This window comes from Ranitomeya imitator, chromosome 5, assembly GCF_032444005.1.
Source record: "Ranitomeya imitator isolate aRanImi1 chromosome 5, aRanImi1.pri, whole genome shotgun sequence".
Taxonomy (NCBI): Eukaryota; Metazoa; Chordata; class Amphibia; order Anura; family Dendrobatidae; genus Ranitomeya; species Ranitomeya imitator.
This window is the reverse complement of record NC_091286.1, coordinates 578,248,759-578,263,867: the sequence shown is the minus strand read 5'-3', so window position 1 is coordinate 578,263,867 and position 15,109 is coordinate 578,248,759. Positions and strand designations below refer to the sequence as shown.

The 15,109-nt window shown below is 42.6% G+C and overlaps 1 protein-coding gene across 3 annotated transcripts in view; it reads right to left on the bottom strand.

The window, feature by feature from the left end:
* Positions 1 to 15,109, bottom strand: part of SLC19A3 (solute carrier family 19 member 3) — a 53,041-nt gene that overhangs the window by 12,150 nt on the left and 25,782 nt on the right. For all 3 annotated transcript variants that reach the window (XM_069727835.1, XM_069727834.1, XM_069727836.1), the window contains exon 2: positions 9,584 to 10,364. In XM_069727835.1, the coding sequence (XP_069583936.1) occupies positions 9,584 to 10,364 (781 nt within the window). The remainder of the gene's footprint in view (positions 1 to 9,583; positions 10,365 to 15,109) is intronic.

Genomic DNA, 15,109 nt, shown 5'->3' with positions numbered 1-15,109 from the left:
GGAAGTCTGCAGCCCTCCGCAACGCTAATGTGAAACCGGCCTTAGTCTTAGTTGTGTGGCTGAAGTCACTGTAGCACCAAACAGCCCTGTGGAATTTCTACAACATAAAGAATATAGAACTTTTTGCTACACTGTTTTCACAGGTTCCAGTTAGAAGTTAAAATGCATATACCCAACTCACAACAAGACTATTTGGCTTTCAGGTGAAATTTCAAGATGACCCTAAAATGCCTCTAACCTTTTCAGGTGAACTTAATGTGACCTTTCCTAAACTCTTGAATGCACATGTCCAACCGTTCAATGTTTCGTCTTTTACATTTTAAAAACCACAAAAAGGAAAATGGGCCGATGCAAAAGTTTGAGCACTCTGCCTAGTAGCACCCCTTTTTGCAAGTATCACAGCTTCTGGATACTTTTTACAGTCAACCAACAGTCTTTCAATTCTTGTTTGAGGGATTTTCATCCATTCTTCCTTGGAACATTCTTCCAGTTCTGTGAGATTCCTGGGTTTCCTTGCATGTACTGCTATTTTGAGGTCTAGTCACAGATTTTCAATGATGATCAGATCAGGGGACTGTGAGGGCATTGTAAAATCTTCAGTTTGCTCCTTTTGAGGTGGTCTATTGAGGATGTTGACTTGTGTTTAGGATCATATCCATTTGCAGAAACCATCCTCTTTTCAACTTCAGCTTTTTTTTAACAGATGGTGTTATGTTTGCATCAAGAATTTGTTGAAATTTCATTGCATCCATTCTTCCCTCTGTGAAATGATGTGGGGATGACAAAGTACAGGTGCTTATTTACAATGATGGCCCAGCCATCTTGAGGGAATGGGGGGCAGATAAGGGCTGGCTGAGGTAGCCACCAGCCAATATTTGCAGTGCTTTAGGGTGCAGTGGAGTTTCATGGAGAATTGTGTTCAGAGAAATAGTGAATGGGCTATATTTAAAAAGACTTTGATTAGGGAATGTGATAGGCCGCCATAGACAGATGTGTTTTTATGGAGTGCCTAAACCTGTAAGTTGTGGTTAAGCCTAATTTCTTGTGATAGAGCATTCCAGAGAATTGATGCAGCTCGGGACAAGTCTTGGAGCCAGGAGTGGGAGGTACTTGAAAGTCGCTTGCAAAGCGTAGAGAACACTAGGCCGGTTTGGGTAGGCCGATAAACAGAAATGAGAGAGGAGATGTAGGGGAGTGCCGCACTGTGGAGAGCCTTGTGGGTGAGAACAAGCAGTTTAAATTGGATCCTATAATGTATGGGCAGCCAGTGCAATGACTGGCACAGAGCGGAAGTACTGATTTGCCTCTAGCAATCCTATGAGCAGCTCTCAGTGAAATTTTGACCTTATCTTGACCTCCACTGTTCCTGGCAACTGCCATGTTTTAATTACATTTTGAACTGAGGAAAGGGCAACTTGAAAACACTTTGCTGTCTTCTTATAGCCTTATCCTGCTTTGTGGGCCTCCACTATTTTTATTTTTGGAGTGCTAGGCAGCTGCTTAAGGTACCGTTACACTAAACGATTTACTAACGATCATGACCAGCGATACGACCTGGCCGTGATTGTTGGTAAGTCGTTGTGTGGTCGCTGGGGAGCTGTCACACAGACAGCTCTCCAGCGACCAACGATGCCAAAGTCCCCTGGTAACCAGGGTAAACATCACCCAGGGTAAACGTCACCGCTGTGCTCTGCTTTACGGCCGGCGCTGACATAGTCAGTGCGGGAACCTGACGGCGCGGGCCGTGACAGACACCGGAATGTGAGTATGTAGTGGGTTTTTTTTTTTTACATTTACAATGGTAACCAGGGTAAACATCGGGTTACTAAGCGCGGCCCTGCGCTTAGTAACCCGATGTTTACCCTGGTCACAAGTGAACACATCGCTGGATCGGCGTCACACACGCCGATCCAGCGGCAAAATAAAGTTCTGGCCTTCTAGCTCCGACCAGCGATGTCAAAGCAGGATCCTGATCGCTGCTGCGTGTCAAACACAACGAGATCGCTATCCAGGACGCTGCAACGTCACGGATCGCTATCGTTATCGTTCAAAAGTTGCTCAGTGTGAAGGTACCTTTAGAAGAACCGATTGCTGCTGTTTTTTGGCACAAGGTTAGAGGAGGCTGGGCCTTTATAAAGCTGGGAAATTTGCATCACCTGGACTTTCCTAACGATGACAGTGAACAATATTCGGCTCCCTGGAACTTTTCAACCTTTTCCCATCATATATCATGCTTCAAACATATAGATACCATATCTAAATTTTTGGTGAAGAATCAACAACTAGTGGAACACAATTGTGAAGTTGAACGAAATGTATTGGTTATTTTAAATTTTTGTGGAAATTCAAAAACTGACTAGTGGGGCGTGCAATATTATTCGGCCCCTTTAATACTTTGTTGCGCCACCTTTTCCTGCGATTACAGCTGCAAGTCGCTTGGGGAATGTCTCTATCAGTTTTGTACAGCGAAAGACTGACATTCTTGCCCATTCTTCCTTGGCAAACAGCTCAAACTCAGTGAATTTTCATGGAGATCGTTTGTGAACAGCAGTTTTCAGCTCTTTCCACAGGTTCTCAATTGGATTGAGGTCTGGACTTTGTCTTGGCCATTCTAACACCTGGATACGTTTATTTGTGAACCATTCCATTGTAGATTTTTCTTTATGTTTGGGATCATTTTCTTGTTGGATGACAAATCACCGTCCTAGTCTCAGGTCTTTTGCAGGCTCCAACAGGTTTTCTTCAAGAATGGTCCTGTATTTGGCTCCATCCATCTTCCCTATCCCTGCTGAAGAAAAGCAGGCCAAACCATGATGCCGCCACCACCATGTTTGACAGTGGGAATGGTGTGTTCAGTTCATCCAGAGTGATCATGGGCCTCTTGGCTGCATTTCTGATCAGTCTTCTCCTTGTTTGAGATGAAAGTTTAGAGGGACGGCTGGGTCTTGGTAGATTTGCAGTGGTATGATACTCCTTCCATTTCAATATGATCACTTGCACAGTGCTCCTTGGGATTTGTAAAGTTTTGGAAATCATTTTGTATCCAAATGCGGCTTTAAACTTCTCCAGAACAGTATCACGGACCTGCCTGTTGTGTTCCTTGGTCTTCATGATGCTCTCTGTGCTTCAAACAGAACCCAGAGGGTATGTTCACACGTTCCTGATTTCCATCCTTTTTTTTTCAGGACTGTTTTTTAAAAAACTGCAGCTCTTGGCAGAAAACGCAGGTCCTTTTTTTGTCCTTTTTTGATGCGTTTTTTGATGCGTTTTTTGATCCTTTTTTTTATGCAGTTTTCTATGCAGAGACTGTGTGTTTCCTAGGAAGCACGGGGGAGGGGCATCGGAGCATGGGGGGGTGGGATCAGGGCAGCCACACTCCACCCACGCACTTCCGCTCGCTTCCCCGCACTTCCTGCTGCAGTGGTTCTGCACCACGAACCGCAATAAAACCCGCAGATCTATTTTTGATCTGCGGGTTTTACTGCGGGTTTGACCTCACAATGGAGGTCTATGGGTGCAGAACCGCTGCGGCTCCGAAAAAAGAAGTGACATGGTACTTCTTTTTTCCCGCAGCTATTCAGCGCGGCTTTTTTTTGAAATTCAGGATCATGTGCACAGTGGTTCCTGTTTTCCATAGGGTACATTGTACTGTACCCTGCATGGAAAACAGCTGCGGAACCGCAGCGGCAAAAACGCTGCGGTTCCGCAGTAAAAAACGCACTGTGTGAACATGGCCTGAAACTATCACAGAGCAGGTGCATTTATACGGAGACTTGATTGCACACAGGTGGATTATATTTATCATCATTAGGCATTTAGGACAACATTGGATTATTTAGAGATCCATAATGAACTTCTGGAGTGAGTTTGCTGCACTGAAAGTAAAGAGGCCGAATAATATTGCACGCCCCACTTCTCAGTTTTTGAATTTCCACAAAAATTTAAAATAACCAATACATTTCATTCAACTTCACAATAGTGTTCCACTTGTTGTTGATTCTTCACCAAAAATTTACATTTGGTATCTTTATGTTTGAAGCATGATATGTGGGAAAAGTTTGAAAAGTTCCAGAGAGCCGAATACTTTCGCAAGGCACTGTAAATCAGGGGTGTCAAACTGCATTCCTCGAGGGCTGCAAACAAGTCAAGTTTTCAGGATTTCCTTGCATTGCACCGGTGATAATTTAATCACCTGCAGAGAATGATTCCAGCACCTTGTGTGCATTACATTATGGACATGAAATTACTTGTGTTGAAGGGCAGCTTCAAATCCCAGAGAGACAGAAGAGTCTGGCAATATAAACTGATGACGACCTTTGACACTATTAATGCAGGAATGAATGTGTCGCACGGATTTATGTCTTTTTACATCAACTATGGAACTTGCCCCTCAGACTATGAGGGGTCATCACAACAGAGACCCTAATCAGAGTACAATAAAACAATCCTTATCTAAGAGCCGGCCCAATATTTATGGACATAACTGTTTATCACTCATGGTAATTCTGCTTCATGTCATCTGTCTTATCCATGTTTTTTTCCCCTTTTTTTTTTTTTTTCCTATGCTATGTTGTGCATAAATATGTGATTCTTCAGAATTTGTTCTAGTCTTTGCCTGATGAAGAGACCTGTGTAGTCTCGAAAGCTTGCAATTTATTACCACCTTTTCAGTTAGCCATTAAAAGGTATCAACCACTGAGGACTCTCAATTCTAAATATTTTTCTATCTACTGGCTAACATGGTACCAAGATATATTTCTTTCCTGTAGCTGTATTTGGTCAGTATTTTACATCAGTATTTGTAAGCCAAAACCAGGAGTGGAACAAATAGAGGAAAAGTATAATAGAAACATAAGCACCACTTCTGTATTTATCACCCACTCCTGGTTTTGGCTTACAAATACTGATGTAAAATACTGACCAAATACTGATAGTGTGACGGCAGCCTGAGACATATTTTCAGTTGTTTCATAAGTTTTTTGTTGAGTATACAATGAATAGTAATGAAAATACAGAAAAATCTTTAAATGAGAAGGTGTGTCCAAACTTTTGCTCTGTACTGTATATACAGGGCACAGACAAGTTTTGGACCAAGAATTTGTCTCAACAATTCAGTGTGAACTGTTATTCCTGAGGTAAGCACAATTCCTAAACTGTGGGAATTTGCTATTTTTGCTGGCAATAGTGATGCTATTGAAACAAAATGAGTCCTGATTTTACATGGAAAGATGGATAATACTAATAATAAGGACCTCGGGGTGTTTTTTGTATTCACTACGGCTACATGGGAAGTCGTAGATTTCTTGCTTGAAGTAATATTTGGACATCTGACATCCAGGGAGCAGTCTTATTTCTTGTTCTCGTCTTTTTGTATGATCTCTGGCAGCCGAGATCCTGGAGAAATAACAGAAGTGTCTCCATTTTGATTAAGAAATTGCTGTTTTTAGAGACCAAAGAACTTCACACCTTGCGTAATCCCAATCTAATCGCAGTATGAACATTAACAAACCAGATGCGTCCAGGGGATGGAGAACTGGAAACCCACTGGGCACATAAATGTAAAGTGTTAAATGACATTTATATGTTAGGTGATAAATGTCTGATCATCAGGACCCCCAGCAATCACTAGTATTGGGGTCCTGAGTTCCTGTTAGTCCACTCTACACAATAACACCGAGGAAGAGTTTCAATAGAGCAGCTGTTGAGCATGTGCCCATCTCTCTATTCAATGTCTATGGGGCTTTCAGAATCTCCTGAGCCATGTACTCATCTATATGTGCTGTGTATCTCTTAATCTGTCACCAGGTTTTTGCAACCCCATCTGAGAGCAGCATGATGTAGGGGCAGAGATCCTGATTCCAACGGTGTCACTTAATGGGTTGCTTGCAGCACATGTGATAAAATCAAAGTTTTATCAGCAGCAGATTATCACTACAGGAGTAGTAAACCTGCTGCCATGATGTTCTCCTTATTCATGAGCTCTGTGTAACCTTGACCCCACCACTGATTGGCAGCTTTCTGCTTATGCACAGTGTACACAGAAAGCTGCCAATCTGTGGTGTGGGCGGGGCTACACAGAGCTCAGCTGGTAAATGTGCAGCAGATAAATAAAAGTGATTTTACCAAAACTGCAGCAAATAGCCCAGTAAGTGACACATTGCTGGAATCAGGGTCTGTGTGCCTACATCATGCTGCTCTCAGATGAAGTTGCGAAAAAACAAGTGACAGATTCCCTTTAAGTCAAGAGACCCACATACCCATTAGATAGCCATCAGCAGAATGACTGTGCGGCTGGCAGCCATTTCTCCAGTCTCTTCCATATACACCCGAGCGCTTCTGTGATCTCTTTGAGAGACGCAGCTAGAATCATCTAATAGCGGCTTATCCCCGCCCCCAAAAAAAGATCGACAGTTGAAATTTCAATGGTCAGATCCTTCTCTCTGACATCTTCTTTCCATCTATAAGGGGGGATGTCAGGAGGGCCACACACATTAGATGGTCGGCTTACGCTGCTGAAATTGGCAGGTGCAGATGACTTTTATCTAATTTGTATGAGGGCCTAAAAGGGTAAATTATCATTCTCATCCACAGAAATATCTTCTTGAAGTTTTATGTTTATTTCTAGATTTTTTGGGTGCGCTCATTTTGGAGAAAATAGGCTATCGGTGTGCTTTCTTTTTCCCCTCCAGTACACTATCTGTTCCTCAAATCTTGATCAATAGTGAAGAGATCTATAGATCCAGACACAAATGCGGTGACAGATATATGTATAGAAGTTCATTGTCCAAAGTATAAAGGTGAGCAGGTAACAATCATGTTTTATTAGGAAGTCACTATTTATGTTCTATGTGCGAATATCAGTAAAGAGGACAAGTATTCTTCTGAAATGTCTGTCTTACTATATACAGGTGCTTCTCACTAAATTGGAATATCATCAAAAAGTTAATTTCAGTTCTTCAATACAAAAACGGAATCTCATATATTATATAGAGTCATTACACACAGGGTGATCTATGTCACATGTTTATTTCTGTTAATGCTGATGATTATGGCTTACAGCCAATGAAAAGCCAAAAGTCATTATCTCAGTAAATTAGAATAATTAACAAAAAAAACACCTGCAAAGGCTTCCTAAGGGTTTTAAAAGGTCCCGTAGTCTGTTTCAGTAGCTCCACAATCATGGGGAAGACTGCTGACTTGACAGATGTTCAGAAGGCAGTCATTGACACACTCTACAAGGAGGATAAGCCACAAAAGGTCATTGCTACAGAAGCTGGCTGTTCACTGAGTGCTGTATCCAAGCATATTAATGGAAAATGGAGGGGAAAAGTGTGGTAGAAAAAGGTGCACAAGCAACCAGGATAACCGCAGCCTTGAAAGGATTGTTAAGAAAAGGACATTCAAAAATTTGGGGGAGATTCACAAGGAGTGGACTGCTGCTGGAGTCATTGCTTCAGAGCCGCCATACACAGACGTATCCAGGACATGAACTACAAGTGTCACATTCCTTGTGTCAAGCAGCGTCGGACTGGAGCACCTTGGGCCCACCAAAGAAAATCATTCTTGGGGCCCACTATGTAGCTACATAGAAATAAATAAAAGACCAGCAATTGTGTGGTAAAACACGCTAATATCAGGGTATAACATAAGGTAGTACACATCTTAATTATGTAGCAGGAGTTGGGGTAGCCTCCCTCATAGAATATAATGAAATTAGCCTCATAGAATATAATGCAGCACCCTCACGAAATATAAAGTAGCCCCCCTCACAGAATATAATGCAGCCCCTCATAGGGTATAATGCAGCACCCCACAAAATATAATGCAACCCCCTCATAAGGTATAATGCAGACCCCCCATAGAATATAATGTAGCACCCTCACAGGTTATAATACAGCCCCCCTCATACAGCATGATGCAGCCCCTCCACACAGAATATAATGTAGCCCCCTCAGAGTATAATGCAACTCCCCGTAGAATACACTGTAGCCCCCTCATATAGTATGATGTAGCCCCCAGAATGTAATGTAGCCCCCTGAGAGAATCGAGCCCCCACACAGAATATATTGCAGCCCCCCTCCACAGAATATAATGTGGAACCCTCAAAGTATAATGCAGCTCCCCTCATCGGGTATAATGCAGGCCCCCTCCACCTCCATCATTGCCTTCTCACCCACATTCCCTATCATTGCCCATTCCACCACCTCCATCATTGCCTCCCCCCACCACCACCACCATCGTTGTCCTTTCCACCACAACCATCATTGCCTTCTCCCCCACCCCATCATTGCCCATTCTACCACCTCCATTATTGCCTCCCCCCACCACCACCACCATCATTGTCCTTTCCACCACAACCATCATTGCCTTCTCCCCCCCACCCCATCATTGTCCATTCTACCACCACCGTTATTGACTCCTCCCCCACCTCTGTTATTTCTCCTGAGAATGAATAAATAAGTTACAACCGGACCTTAAGGTACCGTCACATTAAGCGACGCTGCAGCGATATAGACAACGAGCCGATCGCTGCAGCGTCGCTGTTTAGGTCGTTAGGAGCGTCAAACACCGGCAACAGCAGAACGATGCAGGAGCGATCCAGTGACGTACTTATCGTTCTCGCTGGTTGTTAGCTCCATGTAAAAACATTGCTGGCATCGTTGCTTTTGATGTCAAACATGACGATTCACGCCGACCTGACGACCAAATAAAGTTCTGGACTTCTAGCTCCGACCAGCGATATTACAGCAGGATCCAGATTGCTGCTGCGTGTCAAACACAACGAGATCGCTATCCAGGACGCTGCAACGTCACGGATCGCTGTCGTTCTCGTTGGAAAGTTCAGTGTGAAGGTACCTTTACTATTGTAGGATATTCACAGTCTGACACTGTCGGCAATAATTAGACAGTGTCTGTGTGTGCAGGAACAAACCCGACTGACAAGGGGAAGAGTAATAATAACCGACTATCAATTTATTTATCAAATCCCAGGAGGAATAACAGAGGAACAATACAGTTAAAACTATGATGCTCCAGCATTACGCCATAAAAAATAGAAGTATTTACTACAACGTCGTCGGGACAAGTGACAGGTGGGCTTTTAAGAGTAAACATTTAAAGAGTAATCTTTGTTGTAGTTTTTATTTTATGAATGAATAGTACACATAGGGATAAGGTACCTTTCCATATATCTTATCAGAGAAATTTTCTTTGTCCTGGACTGATCATGCATTCTCAAATCTTGGGTAAAATCTGTAGGAAGACAGATTTCCCATTACTAAGAGAGGAGATGCCAGTTGGTGCTTGTAGAATTCTATGGAGAGGAGAGAAGCTGGAGGCAGACAAAGGCAACAGCTACAGTTCTCCATAAAACTTTACAGGCACCAACCGTCATCGATCTCAGTAACGGGAACAATTTAATCTGTGAAATGAGAATTTAAAGAATGAATCCGTCCTGGAGGAGAGAGGAGCAGGTTTCCCTGATTTCTTTTCGCGTGTATTATTGATTTATGAAAACAGAAATTAAGACGACAGTTTACTCTGTAATTTATTTCACAGCTTGTTAGAAATTCAGTCTACTCACCCAGAAATGTGGCGATGGCCTCGACTCCTCCGTTGTAGATCGTGGCGTTCTGCTCGGGCTCCACGTGCTCCCAGAGAACCTGCACATAATTCACCACTTGGTTGTATCCCGCTGTGGCCAGTGCCCACCATAGAGACCAGTAGAGGAGCTGCATTGAGGAGTAACAGGCCTTCAAGTCCTTGCCCAGGAGCCAGAGAACTTTACAGAAGGTTGGGCCAGAACTTTTGCTTGGGTCCTTTGTCTCTGATTCTGCACATGGCGCATCTGGGTTATTACTAGTTACTGTTGGGTCTTCAGATGTTCCACCAACATTGTCTTCCATTGATTTTTTATGGAAAAACATACTCTTTCTTGGCATGGGAAGGACAAAGGATGATATAAAAGCTATTGAGACGCTTATCAAAGAAATGACATTGAGATAGAAGTAAGACACTCCAGCGAAGGAGACCAGAAGCTGCCCCAGAACGGAGGCCACAGTATATCCCACCAATGTGACACTGCGGCAGTAGCTGGTCACCTTCTGGTAATGTTCTGTGTCCACCACACTGTAGATGTAGGAGAAGTAGGCCACCTCTGTGGCAGTGACCATGCCGTACATAAACTCTAGGCCCTGCATGGCAGGAACTCCACGGGCAAAGAGCAAAAGGATCCAGCAGATGACGTAACTCAGGCCCTGCAGGACAATCACTGGCTTGTATCTTAAATAGTCTGTGAGCAGGAATACTGGGAATAATATCACCAGGTAGCTGTAGGTCCATACTGGGAAGATAGAGTTTGTCACCTGTGATATGGGAATATAGTGGAAATTATAATATACAGTCAATAACCAACATATGTAGCAATAAGAATCATATAAACATACATATAATTATAGCCATGGAAGCGTGACGGAAGGGAAAACAGAAAGAGGGCAAAGGCAAGACATATGCCAAACCATGAATTATAGATTCAGTTAAAGGGAATTTATCACTAGGTTTTGCCACCTAATCTGAGAGTAGCATAATATAGGGGCAGAGACCCTGATCACTGTAATTTTTTATAAAACTACTATTTTATCAGCAGGAGATTATCACTAGAGGATTAGTAAACCTGCTCCAATGTAGTCTTCTATATTATTGTGTGCTGTATAACCCCGCCCCCACCACTGATTGGCAGCTTTCTACCTATGCACAGAGTACACAGAAAGCTGCCAATCAGAGGTGTGGGCGGGGCAATACAGGGCTCAGCATTCAGAGAACTGCTAGATCTGCAGCAGATAAAGTGATTTTATCAAACCTGCAGCAAGTAGCTCAGTAAGTGACACATTGCTGGCTCTACATTACGCTGCTCTCTGATGGCATAGCAAAAACCTAGTGACAGATTCCCTTTAAAGGGATTGACCAGGACTTAGATATTGATGACCTATCTATATCAATTACATTTAATCAAGTGATAGTCGGACACCCAGCATTCCCACTGATTAGCTGTTTGCTGGTCCTGAGGTGGCTGGATTTACAGTGTATGGAGTCGGAATATGTGCAATGGCTTTTCTTGGGTGCTGCAGCTCAGTTCCCATTGAGGTGCATAGGAGCTGAGCTGTAGAACCCAAGAGCGGCTACTGCACATAGTACATGTGGTGTCCTAAGTCTGTACACTGTGTTTCTGGCTGCAGGACCTGCAAACAGCTGATCTTGGGGGTGCCAAGCATCGGACCCCCACTGATCTGCTATTGGTGACCTATTATCAATATCTAGCGGCCTTGCAACTGAAATTTAAAAATTGATCCTACTTTGAAAATGGTCTTGAATATAAAAACCTACCCTAGAAAAAAAGTCTACACGCTCCTTTTAAAATGCCAGTTTTTTGCCAATTCTTACCAAGAAGAATCATTTTAGAACTTTTTCCACATTTAATGTCACCCATAATCTGTACAAATCCATTGAGAAACAAACTGAAATCATTTTGAGAGGGAAAATAAAAATAGCAAAGGTCAAATAATGTGATTGCATTAGTGTGAACACCCACGTATAATTAAGGATGTGGTTGTGTTCAGAATTAGCCAATCCCACTTCCACTCATGTTAGGTAGTGGTCAGTACACCGCTGCCATCATTCACAGTGATTCTGATTTACCCCATATAACATTTAGCTGTTCTAGTAGGGTTTAAACTGACATTTTCTTAGTTGTATGTTACAGCAAATGCTTATAAGACAGCTAAAGGATGACAGTGATTAGTCAGAAGGGAAGATTTTTTTTCCAAGGCATTAGATATTCCATGGAACACTGACGACTGTGGCTTAAATGTGGCACTACTGTGGCATCAATTGGACATCCCTCAAAAATTGATGAAAATTTGTCCTGGAGGCTGCCAAGAGGCCTACAACAACATTAAAGGAGCTGAAGGAATTTCTGGCAAGTACTGGTTGTGTACCGCATGATAACAATCTCCAGTATTCTTCATATTTAGATTGTGAGCCCCATCGGGGACAGCGATGATAATGTGTGCAACCTGTAAAGCGCTGCGGAATATGTTAGCGCTATATAAAAAAAATAAAGATTATTATATGTCTGGTCTGTGGAAAAGCGTGTCAAGACTGAAGACTTTTACAAAGAAAAACATGTTTTTCCAAAACCTGCATAAAGTGTGACAAAAGTATGTGGGAAAAAGTGTTATGGTCTGATGAGACTAAGGTTGAACTTTTTTTTTCTATATAATTGCATATATTTGGTACAAAGCCAACACTGCTCATTGCCAAAAGAACACCATACCCCCAGTGAAGCATTGGTGGAGGCAGCATTATGCTTCAGTATTGTTGTTTGGCTGCGGAACTGAGGCTTTAGTCAAGTTGAAGTGAATAATGAATAGTTCCAAATAGTCAATTTAGTATCTTTCGAGCCTATGCAAAAATAGCTGAAGATTAAGAGGAATTTCATCTTAAAGTGAGACAACGATCCTAAGTATACCTCCAAATCAACAAACTAATGGCATTGTCAAATGAAGATCAAAGTTTTGGAATGGCTCAGTCAGAGCCCAGACCTGACTCCAGTAGAAAATCTGTGGGTGACCTGATGAGAGATGCCCTCGCAATTATTAGTTTAAGGGTGTGCAAATTTATGCAGCCACATTATTTTACTTCTTTCATTTTCTTTTTACACTCAAAAAGATTTCATTGAATTGTGCAGATTATGGTTGACATTAAAGGTGGAAAACATTCTGAAATTATTCTATTTGGTATGAACGCACACACACACTGGATGTCACAGATGGTTTATTGAATTTCCACTTGCTAATGTATCGGGACCAGACATGTTTATTCAGTTTACTTTAGTTAAATGTTTCCCACAGTGGGTAATAATTAATGAGTTATTCTTTAGAGTCCATTACGAAGCATAATTCCTGTTCCTCTCCTCACACTTGTTCTAATATATATTGCATTTAGGAATGAAGAAAATACATCACGTACTGAAGCTGGAAACCAATGCAAGGTAAAGTATACATAGATATACGAAGTATACCGCAATTCTCATCCATTCAAAATCCACTTCTGACTTTGGTTTCTCCAAATGCCAAGATGCCAACATGAAAGGAGCCATGAACTGACATATGCCATCATATTAGTAATAGAGTAAAGGCTTTCCTTTGCTTCTCTTTTTTTCTTTTCACCATCTAATCATTCTTTGCGCACTGATTTTCTAATTTGGTCCAAGATGTTTCCTACTGGTGATGCTTAGTTTAACCGTTAATAAAGTAACTCACTTTTTACCAGTAGCAGTATGCCATGTATTAATAAAGATGAGTATTAGAACTGGTTGATGCTATTTTCACCCTTTTTTCCAATAATAAAAAGTTGCCACCTTGTGTTTTAGGCTGGTTTCACATTTGTGGTTGTGTCCGTAGCGTTTGTGCCGCAATTATCCGCATGCGTCGTGTATTCCTATCTTTAACATTAGGGACCCATGTGTCTGCGATCGGTTGCGCTTTGCCGCATTTGACGACGCATGCGTCGTTTCGTCGTCTGCGGTTTGGGGCGGTAAACACTACATGTAGTAATTTTAGAGGCGTCAATTTGCTGCCTAGAAACGAATGTGGTTGTTAGCGGAAGGAATGCGGCAAAAAAACGCATTATGGTCTATGTGAACGCATGCATTCGCAAGCACATGTGTTTGCTTGCGTTTGTGAACTCATGCGTTGCACCACAGAAAAACATGTCTAGACACTGATTACCCCCCCCACATACAAATGATAAAGGGAGGGAGTGGACATTTGCAGGTCACTACTCAGCAGACAGAGAAGCAGAGCAGACGCAGGCAAAAACCTTGGAGGAAACAAGACACTGAACAATGTGAGTATATCCTAACCAATGTCTTTATTTTCTATTTTCTGTCTCTATATGTCCTAATTTCTGGCATTTTTTTCTTTCTGCATGCATCAGAATGTCATCTTCTGATGAGGAGCAACGTTATGGGCCTGCACAAGCCGAACATGTCAGTGCAGTGAGTACTCACCTCCTCAGATTGGTAAGTATTCACTATCACATCTACACATGTGACAATTTTTTTCCCCTTTTTTTAGAGCACTTCTTCCACTGCGGCAGAGGCCGAGCAGGAGCAGCGGGGTCACGGTCGGGTGGCAAGGCGGCAGCGTGCAAGTATACCTGGCTGATTATTGTATCCTGACTTTACTATTCTTGAATGTTCATTTCTTTACTTTCCTCTTTTTTTACCTTTTTCTTCTTGACTTTTATTTATTTTTTAGGTTCCAGAACGGGATGAGGACCTCATTGAAAATGACCTCCTAATCTCCCTGGTCCTTGAGCGAGTCCCGTTGTGGGACACCCGGGTTCTGCAGCACTCGGACAACATGACGATCCGGCGGCTATGGAATGAGGTGGCCAAAGCAATGTGGGATGGTTGGGACAACGCCCCTACTCGGGTCCGAAATGCATTTTGTAAGCATTGCAATGCGGTGTGCTGCAGCAGTGACCTTGGTCGTGATCACATAACTGTGTGTAATGAGAGAAACTCCTGAGAGTTTCTCTCATCACACACAGTTGTGTGATCACGGTCAAAAGTGCATTGTCTAACCATTATTTATATTTTTCAACAGTGCTCAAAGTCAAAACACGTTACCGTTTGATGAAGGATCGCTTCAACAAGGATCTTCGTCAAGAGTGCCGGCTTCCTAGTGGTTCTGGAGCAAGGATCCGCAAATACAAGTATCACCGCATCCTTGCATTTTTTAGACCGGTCCTTGCCCAGAGAACATAAGTATTGTTTGTGGTGTAATGGGTTGTGTTGGATTGCCTAATCTGTATTTTTCTATTTCACAGGAGTTGGCGCTTTACTATTGTAAATGTTTGGTAGTAATGTGTTTTTTTCTTTTTTCACAGCACATGGAGTAGCACTCTTGACCCTGGTTCTGGAGCGGTCCTTTCATCCAACAGCCACGGAGCCGTCCCAGCCATCGAGCAGTGCTGCAGCCAGTGGGCCTGCCACACAGACTGGTCCATCAGGTGTTCCCCTTTCCCAGTTCTCTGCCTGTGCCTC